This window comes from Adiantum capillus-veneris, chromosome 23 (genome assembly GCF_014529385.1).
Source record: "Adiantum capillus-veneris isolate H3 chromosome 23, ASM1452938v2, whole genome shotgun sequence".
In the NCBI taxonomy this organism is placed as follows: Eukaryota; Viridiplantae; Streptophyta; class Polypodiopsida; order Polypodiales; family Pteridaceae; genus Adiantum; species Adiantum capillus-veneris.
In genome coordinates, this window is record NC_140953.1 from 50,001,509 (window position 1) to 50,029,223 (window position 27,715).

General features: G+C 41.7%; 1 protein-coding gene across 8 annotated transcripts in view; it reads right to left on the minus strand.

Annotated features, from left to right (window-relative positions):
- The window catches only part of LOC147427760 (uncharacterized), a 109,961-nt gene extending 91,965 nt beyond the window's left edge, over window positions 1-17,996 (minus strand). For 2 of the 8 annotated variants that reach the window (XM_086497454.1, XM_086497455.1), the window contains exons 1-5: window positions 17,634-17,996; window positions 17,365-17,397; window positions 17,218-17,286; window positions 16,372-16,466; window positions 14,906-16,248 (exon numbers count right to left, since the gene is read on the minus strand). In XM_086497454.1, the coding sequence (XP_086353580.1) occupies window positions 15,159-16,248; window positions 16,372-16,424 (1,143 nt within the window). In that variant the 5' untranslated portion in view covers window positions 16,425-16,466; window positions 17,218-17,286; window positions 17,365-17,397; window positions 17,634-17,996 and the 3' untranslated portion in view covers window positions 14,906-15,158. Of the gene's footprint in view, window positions 1-14,905; window positions 16,249-16,371; window positions 16,467-17,164; window positions 17,287-17,364; window positions 17,398-17,633 lie in introns of all 8 variants that reach the window. The other 6 variants (XM_086497461.1, XM_086497456.1, XM_086497458.1 and 3 more) reach the window with 6 other exon arrangements.
- Between the last annotated feature and the right edge of the window lie 9,719 nt (window positions 17,997-27,715).

Consider the following 27,715-nt stretch of genomic DNA (forward strand, 5'->3'; position numbering starts at 1 on the left):
CCATCCACTCAAAGGCACCCTGATGAGACACATGCCTAGTATGTGGTACGACAATTGATATAGTTGGCTAAACAACAATAACAATTATCAGTGGATAGGAGGATTGACTTAGAAGATTTTCACAGCTATTTGAGTACCTTAAATCCCGCTGCTAATCCTGTAATGCCACCCCAACCTTCTCAGATTTACTCCTCTCTTCCACCTGATCCTTCTCAAAACCAACTGACTACCTCTTCACAGCAAATTTCTAGAGATGTCTCTCAGTTTTTGGGGGACACTTTCAAGAATATGGCTTCAAGAGAACAACCGCATATGGCCCCCAAAGTACCACTATTGTTGCCCTCCGTGCCACAACCCTGCGTTCCACCACCACCTACTGCGTCTACCTATTGATCGGATGGGCACCATCACCAATACTACTATTACTCATCACCTCAGGTGATAGATTCGGGCCCAATACCCTTCAACGATGGTGGTGCTACAGTTAAATTTTTCACCTTCTTAGGCGTACAAGATTCTTACAATGCTTTGAAGTTCCTACACTAGTAAGACATCTTGTTCAGTAACAGAAATCTTATAGAAGAATCCAAAAAATACGAGTAAGATAAACTCACCACATGCGCTCTCCAACCTTCCCTGCATCCATAGCACGTAAAAAGTTTGTGCCAAGACAAGACAACACAAGAATATTAATAATGTGCCTCCTACGAACATCACTCCAGCCATCTGATATGATGATGCACCCAAACTGCTGCCAACCAACCTTGATCGAGACCAAGGCCTTATCTATCAAAGCCTTCTGCTCATCAAGCACTATAGTACGCATCTTCCTATACTCCACCCCTGACCGTGAATCTGTGTGGCCAACATCAGCTATAGCACAAACCATCCTCTTCCACTACTCAGTCCTTAAAACATTGAAGGAGATGTTGCACTCAATGAGAGTGCAAGCAATCTCCATCTCAGCAACCTTTTGACGCTCCTTCACCCAAGAAAGAGAGTTCACAGGTGAAGGCAAGGTGCTTTGCCTATGTGCATCCATATCACCTCCATCCTCCTCCTCCTGCACAAATTGAGCCCTCTTTCTACTAGAACCAGCAGTGAGCTGCTCCTCTTGAACCTCGGAAGATGAACCACCAAAATCCCCAATAATAGCATCATGTGTGTGCTACCCACCTGTATTTTGTTTTGGTGTTGATACTCCTGGAAAATTCTCTGCAATCATCTTGTCCCTAATATCCTGTGGAACCTTTTTGCATCCTCCACAATTGTTGGTCGTGCCAATGCCTGTCAGGTGCTTGACGGCACAAGAAATTGTACTCGTAAGCTAAAAATTGCAGTACTTGCATTGCCATCGTCGAGTGTCGGAACCGGCTTGGCCTCGAGTGTTGATAATGTGGATGACATTGGTATGCTCCTTCCAGCATGGGTCGCATAGCTTAGGCATGATGATTCTGGCGCAAGCAGCAAGACAAACGAGAGAGAGAGAGAGAGAGAGAGAGAGAGAGAGAGAGAGCAACTCGGAGAAGAGAGAGAGAAAAGAGAGAATTTACCTACGTTCCCGTTTCTGTAACCTGCAATTTCTCTGCAATGAAGAGTTTTTGCACTTGGGTCCTCGTGTTCAAATGTTTACAAATTGAAGCCCCAAAACTGCTCGCCCAGCTTATACGAAACCTTCAGCCACACAAGAAGCCGGACAGATTTTTCTTTTAGAAAACAGCACCGTACGGATCGTTCTGTACGGTACGAATTCGTACAGAACGTCTGTACGGTACAGAACCATGCCGAACATACGTTTTGATCCTACCTTATATGCTTGCTTTCTATCCAAGATTCCTTGATGAGATATTTGAAGTAGATAAAATCGCAGCATGGTCTGACCTTAAGATGTATCCCTCGAACACTCTTCCAACTTACAACCGAAGATTTTGGGACGCCTATCTATCAATCTCCACCTCTCGAGACATTACTTTTGCAAAACAGATTGAGAACTACACTATGGGCCTACCTTTTCCACTGCAACATTATTGTAGAGGGAAAGTAGTCTCAAATATACGTCAACTTATGTCACATGCAAGAGTGGGCTATCACATCATGAAGAAAGAATATTCACCAACATTACCACCCCTTCTCAGAAGGGAGACCCGTGTTCTCGATCCTCTATCCAAGATACTCTCTAACCTCGAGCTAGTACAGTTCCCAATGCTTCTACTCAATGGCTGACCCCTGAAGAGATGGCACAGTATCGGAAGGAAGGTGTTACAAATGCAGCCTTTGTGGCCACGTTGCCTGGAATTGCCCAAAAAACCCAAATAATAAAAGATCCTGTCACGTGACACATCCCAACCCTATGTGTCCGTGGACAAGCTACACCACAGCAGGGTTCAATCAATCCAGTCAAGTCTAGATTAGAAGTGATCTGGCACTTTTGTGAGTCTATTCGTAGACCGTGCATGCCCAGTCACTTAGTGTAGATGTATATCCTCTAGTTGCACACAGCATGATCATAAGCATTCCCATCAGAATCCATTAGAATCATTCGGGGGAATTTTCTAGTGCATTTAGCCTATTTTCCCTATTTTTGACATTTTTCACTTATTATTTTTAAGTGACTTTCCAACAAAAGTAGGTAGGGCAATTTTGCTAAGTTAATATATAAGCAAACCCAAGTTAGCACTTTCTGGCAGAAGAGGCAACAGGAGCTTCCCGCTCAACAGGCAACTTCTCAGCAGTACCCCCTCAGCACCCCTAGCATTTTCTAGCGCTAGGCCAATTTCCCCAGATCCTTGGCGTTTTCACCTTGCATGATTGCCAGCCTCTCCCAGTCCCTAGCGTTTGTGGATACTCTTCATCGCCAGCACCTCCACTTGCATAGCGTTTTCACTTATTCTAAGGAAGGTCATTGTTTTCATTGTCACATTAAGGGTTGTTTTCATTGTCACATTAAGGGTCACATAAAAAGAACATGTCCTAAGCTTGAATCAAATGAATCTAAAGAACCCACAGCACCCACTTTCTCTGTCAATGCAATGAATGATAACACGAGTGTGCCCCAAGTTTCTCAGGACCCTCCCATTGATGAATCTCTCATTAAATGTTATGGTCGTACGTCGGGGCACCGTTTTGTCATATTGTTTGACCCAGGTAGTATGCATGATGTGATCAGTTCCTCTCTTGTTGAGAGAGCCCGCCTCGAAGTTAGTACGAGATCTCCTATCGAGGTCTTTGGCTTTCGTCCAGGTATGGACACTCTCATCACGGAGGAGTGCCTTGATGTGTTGTTTGCAATTCAACAGACTGCCTTCACTAAAAGATTTGTTGTTTTTTCTCTCTCAGGATGTGATATGATTTTATGGTTTCGTGAGACTAACGCTCTCATTCATTTTGAGGCTAACACTTTAACTCTAAATGCCAAAAGTGATTCTCCTACTGTCATTCATGGAGAGGACATTGCTGATTCTCCATCTCTCATTGCTAATATGCAGGGCAAGATTGAAAGGATTCAGGAAAAGGAGACTCTGACAGTCTCTTTTTCTCCACAGCATGACACACAGAATTTGCATGATTATGAGAAGCATGATGATTTGATTGACAATGATTTGAATGATAAAGACAAGCATGATGATTTGCATGATCAAGATGTGATTTCTCACAACCATGATGAGTTGCATGAAAGTGATGTGATTATTCACAAGGATGATGTGTTAGTGAATGCTTTTTCTAGCGAAACTAACCTCGTTGTAGATTCGATCAATCACGGAGAAGAAGCGATCTTGGCTCTCGAGCCTAGGTCCAAAGAACCCCCTCGAGAAGAAGTGATCTTGGCTCTCGAACCTAGGTCCAAAGAACCCTCACAGGAAGTATTGTGTTCACATGATTGATACGCACGCATTGTTGGAGTGTTTCATTCGTGATCGTTTCCTGTATTTTAGTCAGCATCGTTATGTGATCCCTTTTCCTAGGCATGACATATTGTATGTTGAGCACGTTTCTCTCATGGATGAGCATGAATGTATGCGGATTTTTCGTGAAAAGTTGAAAAGTATGTATGTAAGGAAGTCATATTCCATGTCTCTTCCTTGGCATGACACATTCGTAGAACGAGCACATGACAGTATGAGCACCAAGCATGGGCATTTCCGTTCTGAATTGCCACAGTTGCTTGCTCTAGATCAAACACAGAAAAGATTCGATCTCATTGTTTGCATGTGTTTGATGAACGGGTTGTCACTCCGTCTCTATGTTCATCTACATTGCATACACAGTCTTTAGAGAAGACAAGATTTTTTTCCTTCACTTTACATGAAATAGGTATATTCATGGTTTTGTGTTGGAAATGGTTTCAGGAATTTTCAGCCATGGAGATTCTTGAAGACGAAAGAAGCAGGTCTCTAGACGAAGTTGAAGCAAGGAGAGAGCTACAGAAGACTTTGTGTCGCTTTCGGCGCGGCCCAAAGAAGCAAGCGTTGCAAACCTTTATGAAGGTCAAGTACCACACGACCCACACATCGGAGTGGGCCGACGAAGAGTTCCTCCATGATTCCGGATGCTATTGGCGATCTCCCTCGACGCCATACAGTTTGGTACCAGTACCTCACTTTGAAAAGGAGGGGATGTCACGTGACACATCCCAACCCTATGTGTCCGTGGACAAGCTACACCACAGCAAGGTTGAGTCAATCCAGTCAAGTCTAGATTAGAAGTGATCTGGCACTTTTGTGAGTCTATTCGTAGACCGTGCATACCCAGTCACTTAGTGTAGATGTATATCCTCTGGTTGCACACAGCATGATCATAAGCATTCCCATTAGAATCCATCAAAATCAGTCAGGGGAATTTTCCAGTGCATTTAGCCTATTTTCCCTATTTTTGACATTTTTCACATATTATTTTTAAGTGACTTTCCAACAAAAGTAGGTAGGGCAATTTTGCTAAGTTAATATATCAGCAAACCCAAGTTAGCGCTTTCTGGCAGAAGAGGCAGCAGGAGCTTCCCGCTCAACAAGCAACTTCTCAACAGTACCCCCTCAGCACCCCTAGCGTTTTCTAGCGCTAGGCCAATTTCCCCAGATCCTTGGTGTTTTCACCTTGCATGATCGCAAGCCTCTCCCAGTCCCTAGCGTTTGTGGATGCTCTTCATCGCCAGCACTTCCACCTGCATAGCGTTTTCACTAACGCTAGGAACAGCAAGAGTATCAACGTTTTTGGATTTCCGGCCCAGATAAGCCTAGCGCAACAAGAAGACATCAGCGTTTTTGTTTTGCAGCCCATCTGTAGCAGAATACTCAGCATTTTCAGCCTATTGTACAGCAGTAGAAACAGCCCCAATTGGTTGCAGAAGTCCCCCCAATTTCAGCCCATAAAAACGCAGCCAAAACAGTCATTTTCAGCCACCAAACAATCCCGAAATTCAGCAGTTAGAAGATCTCAGATTTCAGCCATCAAGTCATCGTCGTCGTCATCGGCATAGTCCAAGTTGCATCAGTCCATTGCATACGCATTGTACCACTCTCGCCGACGAGAGCAGGGCCTTCGGAGGAGGGTTTTACAACGTCTCTGGTGTCATATTTCTCTTCTCTCTCAATCTCTCAGTCTCATACACTTGCACGCACATTGTCCACTCATTTTGTTCGTGATCATAGCATTTTCCACTAAGAACGGAAGGCTCTCCCTTCCGTAAGAACTAAAAGGAACCTTGAGCACAGTTCGGAGCACTCATCTTGAGCAAAGCGCAAACAATCATTCCGCTACACCTAACAGATCCCTCTTGTATGGAAGCACAGAGAACAAAAAAATCCGACTCACTTGGATTGATTTCTAATTTGATAGGTGTTCCTACCGTCAACACATCTAGTGAACCATGCATACCTATGGGGAAGGTTAGAAACCAAGATGCCCTTATTCTCTTTGATTCAGGCTCCATGCAAAATTTTATCTCCTCGAAATTAGCTGCAAGATTACGTACTGAGGAATAATGCCAAGGGGACGCAAATTGAAGCACAAATGGCTAATGGATATTACACATTCGACACTATTGATTGGATCACTTTGACTTCAAGTTCAGACATAATCAGATCCAATTGACTTCTACATTATGGATTTGGGAGGATGTGATGTTCTACTGGGCAGGCCTCGGTTCTGTAAGTATCATGCCCAATTTAGAGAACAAACGATCCAATTGAAGCACAAGGACAAAGAGTTGGTGTTGGACTCCAATATCCTAGCTACTCAAGGAGCGATGGCAAACTAAGGATCACGAATCGAATAAAAGAAATATGCATTTGGAAATTTTGCATGAATTTATGATGAATAGAGATTATGATTATGACTAAGAAAAGAAATATGCATTTGGAAATTTTGTATGAATTTATGATGAATAGAGATAATGATTATAACTAAGATTTCTATCTTGGTTGTGTGCATGCACCACAAGGAAAACCCAATGACCTTTCATAGGCATTGGTTAAGACTATGATCTTGGGTGTGTGTTCGACACCACAAGCAAGATCCAATGACCTTATATAGGCATTGGCTAAGAGACAGGCCATAAGCACCCTTCCAAAGGCGTGATATTAAAGCTCTTCTATATCCACATAAAATTAAGTATGCAGACGCACCTTTCCAATGATGGGAGTTACACACTCTGAATGGCCAGGACATGCCAAACCTGCCTGAGCTATGTACCCTTTCTCTTCAGCTTTAAAGCTCAACTTCATAGCAAACTCTCGTGAGATAGAGTTTACCTTTGCACCTCGATCAAAGAAAGTAAGTATCGTTTGATCCCTACCTTTACCCCATGCTCTGCATAGCTCATTGGCATCAGAGTTTGGCCTATCTCCCACCATATCTAGCAAGAAACCGGCCGTGGGTTTGGGCTTCTTTCCTTTCTTGTCCTCTTTGTCATCTGAGTCAGCTAGCCTTTTCTTCTTTGGATAATCCGTAGCAAAGTGACCAGCAGGCTACTCAAAAATAAAGCATTTATGCTCAACCATAAAAGCCTTCTTTTCCTCAAAAAAATTGCGCACAAAAGCCTTCTTCTATTTCTTGGCCTGTCCTTCAGACGTTGTTGCGTGCATTTTGGACACCCCATTTTTTGTGAATTCGTACATATGGACATGATGATCGATGTCAAAAGTGTAAGCTTGCTATAGAAAGCACAAGTACATGCAGGGCAAGTCGCTAGTGTAGCGCCAACTGTCGGGTTATTGTAATTGCTCGTTAGTAAGTATTTTAAAGCATGACTTGTATATAACTAAAACTCATGTACAGACTAAAAAAAGTTCAGCCAAAGATCAAAAAAATGTGCCTCCTTGATGCTTTTGGATGCAATTTTTTACCCTCGACTAACCTTCTCAGTGTGTAGACGTAACAGGACAACTCTCTGCTCGTGTCAATTTTTCACATTGTGGCATGCAGAATCAATTTTGATCATCTTCAACTTTCTTACCATTCATTTTTCAAGCTTGGAAGTGTCCCAATTGGAGTACTGCTCTTCAGATTACGACTAGTTCTCTACAGTATTATGGCTATGACAGCCTAATGGCGAATTGTGTGCAGACAGATTAAGAGGGCATGTATCTATGAACTGTGGAATCGATGTTCAAGTTGTGGGTTTGTGATGTTCAATTGTGAAAGGGGATGTCCTTGTCTTCATATGCATTGGTCGGCGTGTGTTGTAAATCCGTGCTTTGACAAGGTTTTCTTCCTATGTGCTATGGTCCTTTGGGTGGGCGTATGCTTGTAAATTTTCAAGGGAGTATATATCCCTTTTGATTCGGGTTTACTAAGGGTTGTTTTGATATACTTTTTGGTGTTAAGCTTGAAGTCTAAATGCTCTTGGGCTATAAAGCTATAGAGGTGTCCCCCTTTTTCTTCTGCCCAACAGTATTTTGGTGTCCCCCGCCGAGGATCTTCTTCAAGTGACCTTTAATTGATGGCTATGATGACAGAGTTTCCAAGGTTCTACGGTCATGTAAGTGAGGATGTTGATGCATTCATTGAGAAGATGGAGTTTGCTTATTTGATTGCAAATAAGGAAGATTCAACGATTATGCTCAAGATTTTTCCTTTTGCTTGAAAGAGTATGCAAGGATATGGTATGATGAGCATGAGTCTTGGTTAAAATCATCTCAAACTTCACAAGTGATGACTTATCATGAGGTCAAGAAGACTTTCCTTGAGAGGTTTAAGAAGGTAGAGGACCCAACGGATGTATGTCCCTCCATTGAAGGGCTTGTGCAAGGTGATGGCCAAAGTGTAAAAGCCTTTGTCAAGGAGTTCACTACTTTGTGGAGAAGATGGTGTATTGCTTTGGGTCATGAGATTTCTCCTCTTATGCTTAAAAAATGTATATTTATGCAAGGTTTGAGGGCTGATTGAAGTTAAAGGTTGAGCTTAAAAGGCCACTTACATTTGAGGATGCAGTAAGGATTGCAAAGCATAAGAGATGGAAGCTAGAGAGAGTGAGGTAGCTTGGATTCCAAGAAGATGTAAAGCCAAATGTATCTTATGTTTTATAAATATATATACAAGTTCAAAATAGTCTGAACTCACGAATTATAAGAGGGAATAAAGCACTCACAAAACTATAAAAGCAAGGGACCAAAGAAAAGAAAAGAAAAACAAAAACAAACTAAATCACTTTGTTTGCTACGAAACAAAACTAGATAAAACAAAACATTATTAACTTAAAAATGTTTTTAGAAAAGGCATGTGTAAAATAAGTTGACGCAACTTACTTGGCTTAAAACAAGTACTCAACTTTAAGCAAAAAAAGGATAAGAAATCTTAAAAACTTAATCCTAGAAATCAAACTTCACACAACAACTTCTAACAGAACACATTCTTAAGTCCTCAGGTAAGCTAAATACGAAATCGAAAAATGAATACTACTACAAACCTACGAAGAGCAAAGAACCAAACTTGACAATATGTGATCTCAACTTCACTGCTTGTCCAAACAGGAAGAATAAGATTATCACCTTTATCATGCATAGCTTGGACAACAGCTATGACATCCCTACTCACGTCGTCAGTGCCCAAGAGTAGGTGCAGGTTTATATAGAGGGCATTCGTGCTTTGAACGTACTCTACAAAACCAACGAGCTGAATTTCTATCACCCTCCGGAGGTGATGGGCATACTCAGCCATGATAAAGGCTAGCAATTGTCAAGCTATAGTGAAAATACTAGAAGCACTAAAGATCAAAACAACAACATAAGGTGTTACTAAGTCAAACAATAAGTGGGCTTTTTAGCTCCCCACTTCTATTGAATTTACTACTGATTATCTTGAACATTCCAAAGGAAGAAACACTAAAAATAAACTTACTACGATGTAAAAATGAACGAACTTTTTTCATGATTCTTTTGAATGAGTATCCTTTTTCAACTAGTAAAGAAATAAGATGGCAAGATTGAACAACAAAAGTAGATTTACTAGAACAAAGACGAGAAAATCTAAATAGTTGAGAGCAAATGACACCGTACTTAGCTAAAAGAGAAATGTGAGGCATACGGATGATTTTTAGATTGGCATATTCTGGTTCAAGGCGCTTATCATAGATATCTACTTCTAATCCCAAGGGAGTCTGAAAAATATGAAGGTCTAAAAAGGCACAACAATCACTATTTGTGGTACAATTAAGTTCACAAAACTCCTTGGGATAAATTCCTCCGCCTACAGAACTCGAATTCAAGTACATAAAATCTTGAAAAGAAGGAACGTCAGGGACAAAAAGATCATCTACAAAGCGTCTTACATTGCATAAATTGTACAAAAATATTGGGCAAGTGTTAGCAAGGACAAGACACTCCATAAAATCAAACTCATAAGTAAAAAGATAGAAATTAGCAAGAAAAACAGCACAATTGGTGCCCATAGGGATACCAATTGTGTTTTATAAATATAGACAAGGTATGCAATGAAGACTTACATATTCCTCATTCTCTTGAGCATGTGAAAGAAGAATGCCATGTGCATAATGAGATCGAGAAGAATGCTCAATATATGCCATTTTTGTTGTTTAAGCGATTCGATGTCAACCTTCATGGCGCCTTCGTGTGAAAGATGATGATGCTAGTAAGGTGGATGTAAGCAAGAAGGCTACCATGGTCATGAATGAGTCTCAAATGTAAGGAAATGAGCATTTTAAATGTCCAAGTCACATGGCTAATACTTCTAATATATGTTACAATGAGGAGTATGCCTATGATATTAATATTGTTGTGAATTCCTCTCTTGTAGATGAGGTAGTTGAGGATCACGTAAAACCAAGGAAGATAATAATGCGAAAGAGGGTGATGCATGTAAAGAGGGTTCTCAAGCATATACTTTGGGTGAATGTATCCCAAAGGTTGATGAAGCAACTAGGTATGCTACTTTTATTAGGAACGAGGACCCTATCAATGAGGAACTTCATGATGTGTATGATGGTGTGGATAGCGATGCCCTAATTGATGAAGCCCATATTGAGGTTTTAGAGGATATTAAAAATGATGGAGATGCTTTTGTCATGCCTCATGTGAACATGGTTGATGCTACTCTGCTTGATCCTCTTGTTAAGGAGCCTAAGGTATGCATGGAGGATAGCTTACCTATCAAGCATGGTGTCGTTGAATTAGATGGATGCTTTATAAAAGAAAAAGGAAATGATTTGGCTATACATGAGGATATAATGGTTTCTACTAAATTTTATGGCATGTTAGAGAAACAATTGTCGGATTCCTTACATCCTGTGGCCACTGGCCATAAATGAGAATCCATATGTGGCATTTGTGCATCACGAAATATGCTTGAAAAAAGGGTGGATGATACATATGGTTCATGCTATTATATTGAGAGACTTATTATAGTTGAGCTGTACTCTTGAAGTTGGAGTTTGTGTTTTGAGGCCTTTTTATCCAGGTGGATAAAATGTTTATGCTACTGCTAAGCATGAATGCTCTAGCAGATTGGGGGTTTTGCAAACTATGTCGCACGCATTTTGGACACCCCGTTTTTTGTAAATTTGTACATAGAGACATGATCATTGATGTCAAAAGTGTGTGTGGGCCTTCTTTTTGTGGGCTTTTTAACTTGCTTTAGTAAGCATATGTGCATGAAGGACAAGTTGCTAGTGTAACGCAAGCTGTCAAGTTATTGTAAGTGTCCATCAGTAAGTTTTTTTAAAGCATGACTTGTATATAACTAAAACTCATGTACAAACTAAAAAAAGTTCAAGCAAAGATCAAAAAATTGTAGGTTTCGTTGTGCCTCGGCCCTCCTTGATGCTTTTGGATGCAGTTTTTTGCCCTCAACTAGCCTTCTCTATGTGTAGACGTATCGGGACAGCTCTCCTCCAGAGTTACTCGGAACGCGGAACGGGAAGGGCGACGGACCTCTCTGCGGAACAAGGGAACGGCAAGGGATCAGGAACAGGAACGGCACAAGATGGGAGGCATTAAAAAACACCCAAATAATGCAATTTTTAGCGTTGTATTTGACTACAAGTAGTATTAAAGTCCTTTGACTCTAATATTCACAAAAAACACAATTTGAAGACCATTAACCTTATTATGACTTGATTGTGATGTGCGGCGCTGCAACTCTAGCTTAAATCTCCCTCCCTGATCTGAAATTGCGGTGCTGGTATACACGAGAATCACTCTCTGATCCGACTCCCGATTGTAGTAAATACCAGGACTCCTCAATATTTGACTGACTAAAACTCTAGCAATCCCATTAATAATAAATGTTCCTCCAGAATTCATCCAAGAAATAGATCCGAGTCGTACATCTTCCTCTTGCACTATTTGGTCTTTCTTACGAATCAATTAAGCTGGTACATATGGGTCAGCGGAATACGTAATACATTGATACGCGGCATCTCTCTCTTCGAGAGAAGGTTCTGTCAATTGGTACTGATTTCCAATAGATCAGAATTCTACTTCCTTGTCTGTATCTTCAATTTTTGGGAAATTTTCAAGTTCCTTAAGCAATTTTTGATGAACGAAGTACATACACAATAGACATAATGCCCATACACAATAACACATGCAATTACAGATTAAAGCTCTCAAATAATTGCAAAAGTAGAAGTTAAGACTTGAAAATTGAGCCATAACATTGAGCAAAATTTAGTTTTGGCTTAAATTTGGCTAACAAGGCCCGCCAAGGCACTACAAAAAAACCGAAGGTGACATACCATAAATAAGGAGACTACAAAAGGGGGAAGCCGCAATACCAAAAGACCAAAGGTGACATACACCATAAAGAGGCTACAAAGAGGGCAAGCCGCAATACAAAAAAATAAGAATAATGAAAGTCCGAAAGTCTCAAGACTAAAGACTCAAGACTCAAAAAAACCGAAGGTGACATATACCATAAGGAGACTACAAAAGGGGGAAGCCGCAATATCAAAAAATCAAAGGTGACATACAAAGAGGCTACAAAGAGGGCAAGCCGCAATACAAAAAGGTAAGGATAGGGTAAAGGGGCCAACTTAAGGCCACCTAAGAGGAAACACACACTCCGGAAAGCACTCTAAACAGAATCGAGTGCTTAGACGCTCAAAATGAAGATCGAGATCGTCTCTACCAGCAGCAAAAATCTGGAATCAAGTTGCATTTATACAGGCGAAGAACGCCCGCACAACATTTTTTATGTGTATAAAAAATGGGTGTAAATAGGAAACCAGAATGGGGGGGCATTTAGAGCCATTGTGCCAACAAGGCTTGAACCCAAGATCTAATGGCCACGATTGCAAGTTGGCTACTTTGTCCACCCCAACTCTCACCCATTTGTGTCTCACAATGGGTCCGAAAGTGCACAAAAAAACTGGCCCCGGCAATCCTCCTAAAGGGGGGTGGTTTTTTATTGGCCCCTTTACCCTAATGAAAGTCCGAAAGTCTCAAGAGTCAAGACTCAAGACTCAAGACTCAAGAGACACTAGCCTGAGAAGCCTCCCAAGTTTCTAGATGTGGGGTTGACATAGATGACTGCCACTTGGGCTTCTTGGTGTAGTGCCCTGTTTGCCTGGACCTGAGAGATCAGAGGGACAGACGGATACAACACGCTGAATTCTCTGTTTTTAGTCTATAAAATGACTAGACCGCTTGTTTGGCAATTCCCTAGCTTCCCTGAAGCTCCTGGGACCTTTAGGCATCAAAATCGGTCCAAACCCTTAACCTGAAAAAATACAGTAAGGTGTAATTCTTTGTTTTGGGCTCCGTTTTTCGTGTCGAACGCACTTGTAGGTAGCCCTTGAGTTCCCGACTTGTAGCGTTCCTTGCCCTTTGATTTGGACGAGATTTCTTGCAAGAAATCTCTCTAAATCAACCTGTACTTACTTGCGATTAGCAGATAGCTAACCCGGTCCTATGAAGAGGCTCTTGCCTTCGCAATCGAGCATAATTTTCCGTCTTTGCAAGATTAATGGATAGCCATGCCCCTTACTAGGCATTACAAAACATCTACTTCTACCTCAATGTTGAAAGCTTTTATCTTCACAGCACTTACCACACCTACACACTTTACTTTTGCGTTGTTTGCCATCTTTGACTTGCATGGAGAAGGCCTGTCAACCTCGAGCCCTAGCCAAAGCATCATAGCTTCACTCTGCACAAAAATTTGTGCACCTCCATCAATGTAGGTGTTCCCAACTCTCTTACCTTTTATGTTGACGTCGACAATTGGAAGGATGTCATCCATGTTGCAACCTGAAATTGCTCCGGCTACCTTTGCTTTGGGGAGCACCTTGTACTTACCATTTTAGACCATTTCCGCCTTACCTTTGGTGCGAGATGTAGCAGCTGTGTCCATGTAATCTTTGGTCGTTGCTCTGTCCAATTTGCCCATTTGGTTTAAATTTTGAGTATCCACCAACTTATGAAGTCTCGCCGAGGGGCCTAAATCACTAACTGAAGCCTAACCACCCTTTTACTAGTCAAATTTTAGTGTTGATCGGCCCGACCATCTCGTGGCTACCTAGCCTTCACTCCTGCAAGTGAAACTCTCAGCTGTCTGCCGTTTCACACTATCCATTGCACAATGTTTCACAAACCCTTGAGCCAACCGTGCATGCCTTCTAATTTCTCTTTCTGCAGCCCATGTACAGAATCCATCATCGGTGTAAAATATTTATCTTAACTATATCTAAAGTTTGGTTGCTTGTATAGAGGAAAATACTTTCCATAATGCCACCTTGAGCAATATTTCACAAGTAAAAATACACTCAAATGTGTTTTATCTTGCAAAAAACTGTCCAGAAAGGACAAAAAATCACATGTGCATAGTTACAAAGCAAATAGAGCCCTCAAAAGAAGATATTAGTCGATCTTTTAATATTTTCTCTTATTTGCAGGAGATGAACTGAAAGGGTGTTAGTGACAATGTGCGATAAGCTCTTGAAACTTACCTGCTCCAATATAAAATGTTGGGACAAAAGTTCAGGTATGTAAACAGAGGATGAGAAGAAGATCAAGGGCACACAAGAGAGGCACTACTTAGCATGCAGGTACGAAGATTAGTAAAACGTAGAGTGACGCACAACTATGGATACAGCTCTAAACCTAAGTCTCTATTGATTTGATGCCCCAAACTACTCAGTTTGAGATATAAAAATTGCCAAAGATCAGTTTTGAGCTCACCTGCCTATAAAAGACCAGACTCACTTACCACAGATGATTCTTAAGAATCAGTCTGAACTCCTGATAATCTAAAAGCTACTAGTCTGTCATCAGAATCAAAAAACTCTGGACACTTCACTATGTACTTTATACATAAAAGAACCGGACTATATGTACTTTATACATAAAAGAACAGGACTATATGGAATATATTCTAGTAACCATTAATATCTGAGACTCGAGTAAAACTTTTTTCTTTATATTGAAAGATGGGACTCAGTAGGCAAGAAACATAGTACCTCTTTGTAGGCAGGCCTGCATAGGGAAGTCTGATTTGCTTTCTTGAGTTTTTGAGAAAGAAAAGAGAATCAGCAAGCTTTGAACAAAGTCCTGTCTCCAATGTCCTATGTGAATGCTCTTTGGCTGTCAAGGAAACGATTCTAAAATGGGGACTCCATATTCATATTCATCTTGGAGCAATGATGCATAAGCACAATTCGTTGGAAGAAGACCCCCTTGAATGCCAGGAGTGGTTTCAGAGGGCCTCAGCCTTCAACTCTTCTGTAACGACCAAGCATGAGAACTCCTTTCTAGATCTTCCAATGTGCGAGAGGAGGCTGTAGCATATATGTCTACCATCGAGCGTAATTTCCTTATTTTAAATCGCTTCTTTAATGGCCTTATACTAGATTCATCAACAACTAGACAGTGATCAATGTGTGCATTCAAAGCAGTATTGGAGCCAGAAGAAAATTTTAAGCAAACCGGACAGACTTGTGGCATAGAAGCATCTGAATTGGACCGGAGTAAGCCTGGATTAATGGCATGCTTACTTTTCTCTATATTACGAGTACGTCCTTCGAACTCAGTCAGCTGTGGAACAGGCTTATGAACCGCTGTGGGACTTCTTCTATCTGCTAGAACTTTGCCCTGGTGTGTTGAAGGATTGATCTCGCTTGAAACACCTTGACTTGGCAATCCGGCGTATGGTTCAATCAACTGGTTTGTGTGGGCAGTACAAACGCTTTCTTCCTTTGTGACCTGAAACAAGCCATTACAGTTTGGCTCTTCGTTGATAGTCACATCAGCTGTCACGACATGCAAACCACCTGATTTTTCAGTCAGGTTTACTCCAACATAGTCTGCAACTTCAGCTTTAGCTTCCTTCACCAACTGAGAGCTAGAACTACTTAAATCACCTGCGCTAAGGCTTAGAACATTGTCATCCCAAAAGCTTTTAGTGGGTAGATTTACAGCTACTGCACCATCACGACTTTGAGAAAACAAAAGACATGATTTGTCATAGAAAGAAGCATTATTCTTGGCCAAGTCGACTGCAACAGTACCACATAATTCCGCATGTTTGGAATCTGCCAGTATCCTCGATAATTCTGCCAACTTCATCGAAGCAGTCTGTCTGTGGTCACTTTCATTAGAAAAGTCACAAGACTCCACCTTTGTAGAGCACTTAAACGAAATCTCTGTGGTGGTGTCGCAAGTGCCAGAAATGTACCCATTTGATGGTAAATCTAAGGGTGGAAGCTCTACCTTCATCCCCATTAATAGACATCTCTTCAAAATTCGGTGTGAAAATGGCCAGCATCTTGAAAAATCTTGGGCTCGGACAGTTGACACAAAATGCCTAGAAGCATGAATGAACTTATAACTTGATTGCAAAAAACTGAAGTTGAAACCAAAAACTATGCGAAATTATTTCAAACTGCTGTAGGTTCAAATTAGCTGAAGCCAGAAAAGCTAAATTCACCTGATTTGAAAAGGAGGGGAATCAGGTGAAAGAACTTGCTCCTCCATAGGCATTTTGGCATCCCCACCCTTGTGTATGTTATGTCAGGTTAACTGCTGTAAAACAAATTAATTCCCTCATGACTTGAATGAGCGTGTATTGAACATTTCTAACGTGTTAATTCTCTGTAAAACAAACTGATTCTCAAGTGACTTGAATGAGCATCTATTGAACGTTTATTACGCATAAAACTCTAATAAACATAGTTAACCTTTTGAAAATATCCTACTACAGGGTAGACAGCCAAAACATCATTCTTCAAGCTCATGTCAGTATAATTCTTGCATGGGCTTTTCATAAAAGAGAGATAGAACTTCAAAGCACTTGCAATCATTAGAGGTTTTGTTATGGCCATCCATTCGCCAAACACTAAACGAGACTTTTCCCAGTTCGGAAGCTTTTGCTCAACACTTCAGTGTTAATTTTGGAGATTTACGTCACACAAAGTCCTTGAAAAATGTAAGCAGTGAGTTGCAAATTAAAGGCACTGAAGGTGAACTCACAGTCCAGCGTGTATCCCCGAGGCGTGATTGAAGTGAAAATGTTCAGTTTCAATAAACATGGATAGTTTCACTGAAGAAAGAAGGGGACACCCAGGGCATGGTAAATGGAGGTTAATGCTACATAAACAGACACAATTGATGCTTTGTGCACAGGCAAACTCTACTCTTCCCATAAATTAGTTGTTTGTTGTTGATTTAGACTTCTTAACGTATGAAGCTTGTAAAGCAACTGAAAAAAAGGCTTTACCCACCCGAGACAAGCGAAATGTTCACGATAATCTCAAAACATGAAGTCAGTAGACACCTTTGATGGAAGAACAGACTTTGATGGTATGAGCACTCGAAGTCTATTCAAATTTAGGAAGAGGCACAGCTGCAAATCATAAGACTACTTGCTCTTCAGTCCGTTCACAATACGTGTGTATCATGGCTTTTTCAGAAAAGAGAATACCTTGAGTAAGTGCAGTCAAGAAGATGATAATATCTGCAAAGGCAAGCGCAAACAAAGAAACTCAAAACTCAGAATGTAACGAATATTACTTGTTGTGCAAAATGAAGTCTGCTGCTGATGATGAAGAAGATCATGAAGCGGCAGCAGCAGCGGAGGAAGAAGAAGAATAAAAAGAAGAGGAACAAGAACAAGAACAAGAGGAGCTGCAGCAGATAAGATAAAGATGATGATGAAGTAGCAGAAGCAGAAACGAGAAGTGCAGTATATACCTGGGAAGAAGAATGAGCTCGCGTCCATCGCGTCGTTAATGCAGAGGGAACTGAAGAGTCGAAGTAGAAGCTAGACCCGCGTGAAGGAAACTCTACTGTGCAGAAGAGGTGAAAAGAGAAGGAGAGTCCCTGCGAATCTGCGATGATTGTGAAACACCTGGAGGATGGGAATGCCTGCCAATATGAGCATGGCCGGGAAATCCGCCTCCTGCCTCGTTGGCAATGCCAGCGCAACAGACAGCCCTAGAGTCTAGCCTAGAACCGCTACCAAATAGCCTATCGAATTGAATTCCCAAATGCCCTGCCTCCCTAGGACCCGGTGGTGTTTTCTCCAACCCCGGCGACACATGGGGATAGCGCAGATAGAAGAGACGTTTTGGCCGAGTGTTAAAAAGAAAAGAGAGAGAGAAGCAGCCATCAAGCTCAAAGCTAAGAAAATACATTTTCCGTAACCGAAGAAAATAAAGGCAAACTTGAAATTCCCCATTGAGCTCAGAGGCCATCGAGCAGCAGCAGCAGTCAGAGGCCATCGAGCAGCTCGACTCGAGCTTTTAGGACAGGTCGCTAGGCCGTCTCCCTGAATGTCTCCCCTACAATTGCCAGCTTATGGTAGCCTACACTCTTGCTCTCTTCCAGATGCAATCACATATGCTCTAGAATGTTTTCATTTGATGCAAAGAGAGGGCATCTCTTGAAATGCAATGTTATCTCAAGGAGTGTGTTGATTGCAGGGTATGTCCAGCAGTGTCATGTCAGAAAGAGAGAGATCTGCTTTCAACATATGCACGGAAAGGGCATCTCTCCAAATGCAATCAAGTACACTTGCATCTTGAAGTCATATGGCATTGCACAAGATGTTGATATGGGTAAAAGAATTCATTTTAATATTTTTAGTCAGTGGTTATGCTTGGCACTACCTTGGTCGACATGTATGCCTAATGTCACTTCATAGATCACAAAAAGTACTTTAGGAGCTTCCTGTCATCACGAATGTCGTCTGATTGCAAGATATGTTTAACTTGGGCATGACCAAGGAGCTCCAATTTGTTTCTAGTGGAATGTGACATCGTGCTTGGTGATCAACATGTATGCCTCATGTAGTGTACTTCGTGAAGCACACGAAGTGCTTGAGAAGCGTCATGTCCAGGATGTCATCTCTTGAAATGCATTGATTGGATATGCCCAACTTGGGCAAGCCAAAAGCCCTGGGCGTTTTTCAAAGTGAGGGTTTCTCTTGGAAGCAATCACATACACATTGGGCTTCTTTCAGCTAATGCGACGCAAGGGTGTCTGTCCAGATGCAATGTTGTCTCAAGGAGTGCATTAATAAAAGGGGAAGGAAATTTGGCTCCCTCCTCAGCCACGTCTCGTGTTTTGCTTCGTCTGATGGTGTTCTCTATAGTCTCAGTGACACAAGGGGACAGCGCAGATAGACGGAGAGACGTGCTGGCCAGTATTAAAAAAAGAGAGAGAGGGGCATTTGTGGAGCTCAAGGCTAGAAAAATACATTTTCCCTAACCGAAGAAAATAAAGGCAAACTTGAAATTCCTCGTCAAGCTCAGCGGCCATCTAGTAGCAGCAGCAGTCAGCAGCAGTCAAAGGTCGGTAGAGCAGCTCGCGACTCGAGCTTTTAGGATAGGTAGCTAGGCCGTCTCCCTCAATGTCTCACCTACGACTGTCAGCTTATGGTAGACTACGCTCTTGATATCTTCCAGATGCAATCACATATGCTCTAGAATGTTTTTAGCTGATACAGAGAGAGGGCGTCTCTTAAAATGCAATGTTATCTCAAGGAGTGTGTTGATTGCAGGACATGTCCAGCAATGTCAGGTTAGGAAGACAGAGATCTGTTTTCAACAGATTCAAAGAGAGGGCATCTCTCCAAATGCAATCAAGTACACTTGCACCTTGAAGGCATATGGCAGTGAACAAGATGTTGATATGGGCAAAAGAATTCATTTTGATATTGTTAGTCAATGGTTGTGCTTGGCACTACCTTGGTCGACATGTATGCTTAATGTGGTGTCGTCTGATTGCAGGATATGTGGTCGACATGTATGCCTAATATGATGTCGTCTGATTGCAGGATATGCCTAGCTTGGGTAGGGCCAAGGAGCTCCAGGTTGTTTCTAGTGGAATGTGATGTCGTGTTTAGCACTGCCTTGGTCGACATGTATGCCACCTGTAGTGCACTTCATGAAGCACACGAAGTGCTTGAGGATCTTCATGTCCGAGATGTCGTCTCTTGAAAGTTGAAATGCACTAATTGTTGCGGGATATGCCCAACTTGGGCAGGGCTAAGGAGCTCTGGTCGTTTTTCAGTGGATGAAGCAAGGGTACTGCCTTGGTTGACATGTGTGCCAAATGTGGTTCACTTCATAAAGCGGTAAAAGTGTTTGATGAGCTTCCTATCTGGGATGTCGTCTCTTGAAATGCACTGGTTGCAGAATATGCCAAGGAGCTCTGGGCGTTTTCTAGCACATGCAAAGCGAGAGTGTCTCTTGGATGCAGTCGCATGCACAATGGGTTGTTTTCAGCTAATGCAAAGTGAGGGTGTCTCTCCAAATGCAATGTTGTCTCAAGGAGTGCATTGATTGCAAGATATGTCCAGCAAGAAGCTGTAGGCTATTTTCAACAAATGCAACTTCATGCTTGGCACTGCCTTGATCGACATGTATGCCAAATGTGGTTTATTTCATAAAGCGGAGAAAGTGCTTGAGGAGATTCTTGTGCAGGATGTTGTCTCTTGGAATGCATTGATTACAGGATATGCCAAACTTGGGTGGGACCAAGGAGCTCTAGACGTTTCTCAGTGGATGCAAAGCGAGGGGGTCTCTCTAGATGTAATCACATATGCTCTAGCCTATTTCAACTGATGCAAAGCGAGAGTGTCCCTACAGATGCAATGTTTGTTTCAAGGAGTGCATTGATTGCAGGACATGTCCAACAAGGTCAAGTCAGGAAGAGGAAGTTGTTTTCAGCAAATGCGACGTCGTGCTTGGCACTACCTTGGTCGACATGTATGCCAACCGTAGTGCACTTCATGAAGCACAAGAAGTGCTAGAGGAGCTTCATGTCCAATATGTTGTCTCTTGAAATGTATTGACTGCAGGATATGCCCAGGGCCAAGGAGCTTTGATATGTTTTCAATCGAGAGTGAAGTGAGGATGTCTCTCCAGATGCAGTCACATACTCTCTGCACAAGAAGTGCTAGAGGAGCTTCATGTCCAATATGTCGTCTCTTGAAATGTATTGACTGCAGGATATGCCCAGGGCCAAGGAGCTTTGATATGTTTTCAATCGAGAGTGAAGTGAGGATGTCTCTCCAGATGCAGTCACATACTCTCTGTATTGTTTACAATGGATGTGAAGCAAGGGTGCCTCTCTAGATCCAATGTTGTGTCATGGAGTGCATTGATTGTAGGATACGTCCAAAAGGGTCAAGATGAGGAGAGAAAGAGTTGTTTTTAGCAGATGTAGAGAGAGGGCATGTCTCCAAATGCAATCACGTACAATTGCACTTCAAACGCATGTCATGTGGCATTACACAAGATGCTAATATGGGTAAAAGAATTCACAATGATATTGTTAGTAAGTGGTCGTTGAAAGAAAACGTTGTGCTTGGCACTACCTTGGTTGACATGTATGCCAAATGTGGTGCACTTCATCAAGCACAAAAAGTGCTTGAGAAGCTTCCTGCCCAGGATGTCATCTCTTGGAATGCACTGTCAGGGCTGCCATTGGGCAGCGTAGAAAGGGGAGGATGAAGGGAGGAAGCAAAAGGCAAGGTGCCAAATGATGAGTAGTAGTGCTTGGGAAAAATCATTTTCACAACCATACACAACTCCCTTTTTAGATTTTTCAAGTGGAAATATTGAAAATTAGGGCAAATTTTTACTATTGTTACAATTTTTCTCAAAATATAAGCAGATTTTTTCCTTTTTCTCTTCCTCTGAACAAGCATTATTGAATTTCAAAGTTGTGCCATTGTAGGCTAAGACACATCTTTTCCAAATACTGGTAGCAACCTTTGGTAACCAGGCAAAGCCATGGGCTTTGTGTGCTTGAGAGGCTAACTAAGGCACATTGGGGGGGGGGGGGGGGGGGGGGGGGGGGAGAGAGAGAGAGAGAGAGAGAGAGAGAGAGAGAGAGAGAGAGAGAGAGAGAGAGAGAGAGAGAGAGAGAGAGAGAGAGAGAGAGAGAGAGATGGAGCAGCCATTGGCCAGTGATATGTATGTGGTAGTGGTGATGACGGTGGAGATGGTATGTTGGTAGCTTTGATGGGCAAGTCATGGAAATGGTGGAATGAGTTGTGTTAGAGTGTGTGTGTGTGTGTGCACGCGCGTGTGAATATGAGCAGCGTGTGTAGTAATGAGAAGAGTATGCGGAGGTTATAGTAATGTATATGTAAGAGTGGCAAGAAGTTTGATTGCACCCAACACTTGCAATTGAAATTGAGATGCATCAACTGACTTAGAAATGATAAGATGTGGGGTTGAATTAATGACAAAGCATAGGCAGGCTTATGTGCACACAAGAAGAGAAGAGATTGCAATGCATTTCAATCGCAGTGATTCGTGAGCCACAAGTTGCAATCAATGCAATCTGTTTACCTAGTTCTTAGGTTCTCTATTTGATTTGAGTGTGACCATTCACTTATGTAGATAGTGTTAGCATGCCTAAGGTACCATCAACATTTAGTACAGCGGTGCCGCCTTCCACAGTGCTGTGCGGATTTTCTTACCTTATGTGGATTTTCTTAACTAGTTGCAGCCGAAAGCCTTACCATTGTATCGTTGGTAAGAGTGAGTGAGACCCGTCGATAGGCAGGTCACGCAAGCTAGTATGTACAAGTTGCTAAAGGGGAAAAAAATAAAGGATTTCCTTCCATTCTTGAAAGAAAATTGTTGGGTCTCATCAGGAAAATATGCAAGTGGTTAAAGATTACTTTGTTGGTATCTTCTCAACTCCTCCCCAAAGGGGGGATGACATTAATTAGGCAAGAGCATCCATAGCTGATATAAGAAGAAAAAATGGTGCCTCCTCATCTAGCCAAAACCCTTGATCAGCCCCTCATAGAGGGGGATTTGAGTGATAGCATTGATGCTTTAAAATTTGGTAAAACACTTGGAGTTGATGGTCTTCCAAATGAATTCTTTAAAGAGGATAAAGATTTTCTATTACCTTACCTACGTTGAATCTAGTATGAGGTTGTCAGAGTGGGAGCTCTTCCTTCCTCCATAAACACTGGAGTAATCGATCAAGTTAACTCATCAAAGGGGAGGGGAAGAAGACTTAGGGAACTAGAGACCCACACCTGCCTGATTTCTGTGTATAATTTTTTTGCCATGTCTTTAGCTACTAGAAGGATCAGTAATCTCATGCAATTCATGATTCTTCCCGAGTAGAAGGGATTCATTAAGCATAGATACATCCTCAATACTATCATCACTCTCTGTGAAGCTATAGAGTATGCGTAGGACAGCGAGTAAGAATTCAGGTTCTTTAAAATTGATTTTGATAAGGCTTATGATAGAATTGAGTGGGAGTTTATATTTCGGTCCCTATTTGATACTGGAGTTGGAAAATTCTTCATAAAGTATGTGGAGACTTTCTTTGGTAATGCATTTTCCATAATAGCCATTAATGGAGAGCCCACCTCTACCATTCCTTTAAAAATATGGACAAGGGCAAAATCAAAGGCATCAAAATTCCAGGGGCAAGGAAGAACCTATGCCTACAACAATTTACTGATGACACCAATGCTTTAATCAGTAATGACAACTACACAATTGAGTCTTTTTGGGAATGCTTAAACTCCTTCTGTCTAGCAAGTGGATCTGTTATTAATCACTCTAAAACTGGCGAGGATGCAAGGAAATTGTAGATGGACAGGTGTTTAAACTCATTGGCATTCCAAATGGGGTTTAAGGTTTCCCTATCCCAGAGGTGGGATTGGGCCCTTGCCAAGTTCACATCAAAGATTTTCCAATGGCATGGCCATCAAACCTCCCTCCCTTCAAGGGCCTTTGTGCTTAATCACTACATCTTGCCCTCTCTACTCTATTTTCTATCTTGTTGGTAGCCATCTCAATATTAGTTAAATAAGTTCTATTCCCTTGCTAGATCCTTTCTTTGGGGAGGGAATCGATCATTCTAAAAATTCAAAGGTTGCTTGGTCCACATGATGACTTTTCAAGTGCAAAGAGGGACTGGGGCTACTCAACCTAGACAAAATGGCTGGGAAGTGGATTTTGAGATACAAAGCCTGGGCCAGCTTTTCTCTAAGAGACATTCTTCTCTCACCTAAGTCTTTCATGCCTGTTGATTCTAACCTTATTTTCAGATTCTAGAAAGCATGGCAAAGCATTAAAAGCACTTGGATCCCATCAAAGGAGTTACTCAACAATTTCAATTGCTTTCTAGAAGACTCACCTTGGGTTGGAATGTTTGTAGATAAATAGAAACGGCTAATTAACGAAAAAGCACATAAGTGCTTTAAAGCATGCATTAGAAGATGGGCTGACTTCTTCCTGGGGCACACTCTTAAGAGCCTGGAATTGCTCCAAAGGGACTTCACTATCAATAAATATGAAGCCAATTGGTGCTTGGAAATGGTGCAACTTATCCTTTCCAAATCGGCACTACTTCCAAGAGCAAGCCTAAACAACAATCATTTTGCTAAATGTGCACATGAAATATACCATCAATTCAAAGACAGAGGTGGTTTAGAGGAATATCTCAAGAAGAAGGTAAACAAAAAAGGGAAGTTACAGTGGATTGTTGAAAGGCCGAGGGGAGACTGAACTGTGGATCCTGCTCCCATCCAACCCTTTATAGGAGAGCCCATGGCCCTTTGCCCTAATAAACAGATCCCCTGTCCACACCTTCAGTCCGACCCTTGGCCTAAGTCCTTGACTCCCCTAGGTCGGGCTTTGACCTCTAGCCCTTGGCTTGACATTACTCCCCCCTTCGAGAAGTGTTTTCGTCCTCGAAAACACAAGTCCTAGTATCTTCGTAAGAACACTGATGTTTTCTTTGTTGGCATCCCATACGTGGGCCAACTGATACTTGGTGCACTGAGGAGTTCAATGAAACCAAGAGAAACATCTTGATTTTCAACATTGTTGTCCTTTTGCAACCACTTGTAGCTAAATGGTAACTCAATTTATAACTCACTTGAGTACTTTAATTGAGTAACCACAACTAAGAGGTGTCTAAAGGCATAACCAGTTTTCGACTTTCTGAAGGTACTGGAATAATGCAAGAAAACCTTGGCGCAACTTTCCATGAAGTTGTGTGCCAGATTTTCAACTCGTGTGAGTATCTTGAAAAGCTCATAGCTACAAAGGAATAGAATAGAGAGTGTCCTCATGTCAGACTTATGAACATTTTGGAACACACAGAACTACATGTTCACCCCTAATATAGGTTACATGCCAACATACTTTGTCAGCACACCTACTAAGTCCTTGACTTATGAAACTATTGAAACGGTATCCAACCCCACCATAACAAGTGTTCAATTTGAAAACCTAACCTAAGCAAATGCTAGAATAGGGAGAGAATCACCCATTCAGAATGCATTGTGCTAATGTATGCGCTTAGCAAACCCTTTAACAAAGAATACGTGTAAGCTGCCCATCCAATGTCGGATGAATAACAACAGTGAGAGTGAGGGATTTTCCCCCAACCACTTACAGACAATCTTCCCAGATGACTGGTAAATGGGGTTCACCAAATCGTAAAACCTTGCTGAGGAATTAACAATTTCCTGAATGCTTCATAAGCAACTGACGTGATGAATATGCATGCCGCTCCAAATCAGTCTTTGCTAAACACTAGGGCCCATAACACCTAGTCTGCATGCATTTAGCAAAAAACAGATCCAAACCTGTATAACCATGGTCATGTTTGTGATGCTCGTAGCACACATTATAGAGGAATGTATATAGTTTCGAAAAAAGAAACTAAATATTGTTCTCTCCAATCATTTGCAAGCCTTGCTGAAACGTTTGAAACATAATAGAAGGTGAAACATTAATAACTTCTAGGGACAAACAATGAAACTTTTTCATTAACAACTCAGAGCCTTGCTATATAGATAAACAAACATCTGTAATGTTGTTTATCAACACTTGTACATGAACAAGTCATTCTAAGTATCCGATAATTTCTGGCCACCGAAATTGTTCCTGATACGTCATGCTGAAAATGGTCTAGAATACAGATTTGAGCACCTAGGGACTTTTTCGTGACACATACTTGAAATAGCACTACAAGAGGTTGTGTGCTCTTGTGACGCTGTTAGCGACGGAAATACACTGGGTTTTTATAACCCCCGGCGTCGCTAAAACCGTCGCTAATAGCGTCGCTATGAGCGTCGCTATATAGCGACGCGTATAGCGACGGTTATAGCGAAGTTTAAACAGAAGTCTATAGCGACGCTCATAGCGACGCTACAGAGCCATAAATAGCGACGGTTATAGCGACGCCCGAGAGAAATTTTTTGGTTACAGGGCATTGAATGCCCTACCACCCATCAACCATATTGTACTTGATTCACTTTTTTAAAAAAGTGCAAGGGTAGATAATAGACCCAAAATAGTCACCCACAAGACGCATTGTTTGCAAAATTGACAAGCGTAAAATTGACAATTGTACACATCATAGGCAAAATGAATTGATTGGCAAATGTAATAATGACAATTGTACAACATCATAGGCATAAAGAATTGATTGGCAAAATGAACTGCGGTGACAAATGTAATAATATACATGGTTCAAAAAGACGTATAAAATCCGTCTCATGATACATAAGCTATGAGAAACCCTAAACTAATTCTATCTAGCTACGGCTAAACTGATGTCGTCTAATCAGACGTCTCATCGCGTCCAAGCGGCGTATCTGTCGGATTCTGCAAAAAAAGACAATAAGACAGCTTTCAGTAAGTATAAACATATAACGACATTTATAAAACAATACAAAAAATAGAAAAGAGTAAACCCTAATACTAACCATGCCGCCGCGAGAACTGAGAATGTCCATCAGGGAGTTTAAGCCCTTCCTGCCTGCGTACTCGTGCTCGTACGGTGTGGGATCACGTCCTGTCATCGACCACTGTCAAAACATACAAAGATTTCATTATGTTAGAATTAAAAAACTCATAAACCCTAAACTATCGAACATCACTACAAGAGGCTATTCATATTAGCGACGCTCACACAACGACGCTCAAAAAAAAAAATCCCGGCGTCGCTATGAGCGTCGCAACTTTCTTTGTAAATTTGCGACGCTCATAGCGATGCCGGCTGGGCTAAAAAAATAACCGAGCGCGCCCAAAAACTCAGATCTCAGATCTGAGTTTTTCGGCGCCCTCAAGCAAGGAGCAGGTAACGCTCTCCCTCTCTCTCTCTCTCTCTCTCTCTCTCTTTCTTCTCCACACACACACACACACACACACATGAGGAGAGGAAGGAGAGCCAGGTATGCTCCTTCCCTCTCCTCATTCTCATGTTCCCTTCTCCTCTTTCTCTCCCCCTCTCTCTCTCTCTCACACACACACATACACACACACACATAGTGTTTTTGAGAGAGAGAGAGAGAGAGAGAGAGAGAGAGTACAAACAAAAACAAAAACGCACACACACACATAAACAAAGAATGCACACACACATTGAGAGAGGAAAAGAGAGAGAGAGCATGCATAAACAAAAAACGCACGCATTGAGAGAGGAAAAGAGAGAGAGAACATGCATAAACAAAAAACGCACACATTGAGAGAGGAAAAGAGAGAGAAAACATGCATACGATCCAAAAGAACGCACACACATTGAGAGAGAAAGAGAGAGAAACTAATTTAACGTCGTAGGAAACTAATTAAAATTAAAAGACCTAAAGATCAGCCATAAACAAATACACAAATCCATATATGGCATACATAAACCGCCAAGACGATGGCAACATAGCTCACTCTCGCATGAGTGGCTCTCTGGACAAATGCATATCCAAAAACCTGTGTACACCTATGAATTTGTTGGTTGCTGCAGAAAATACTCCGTGTGTGTGAGATATACCAAAA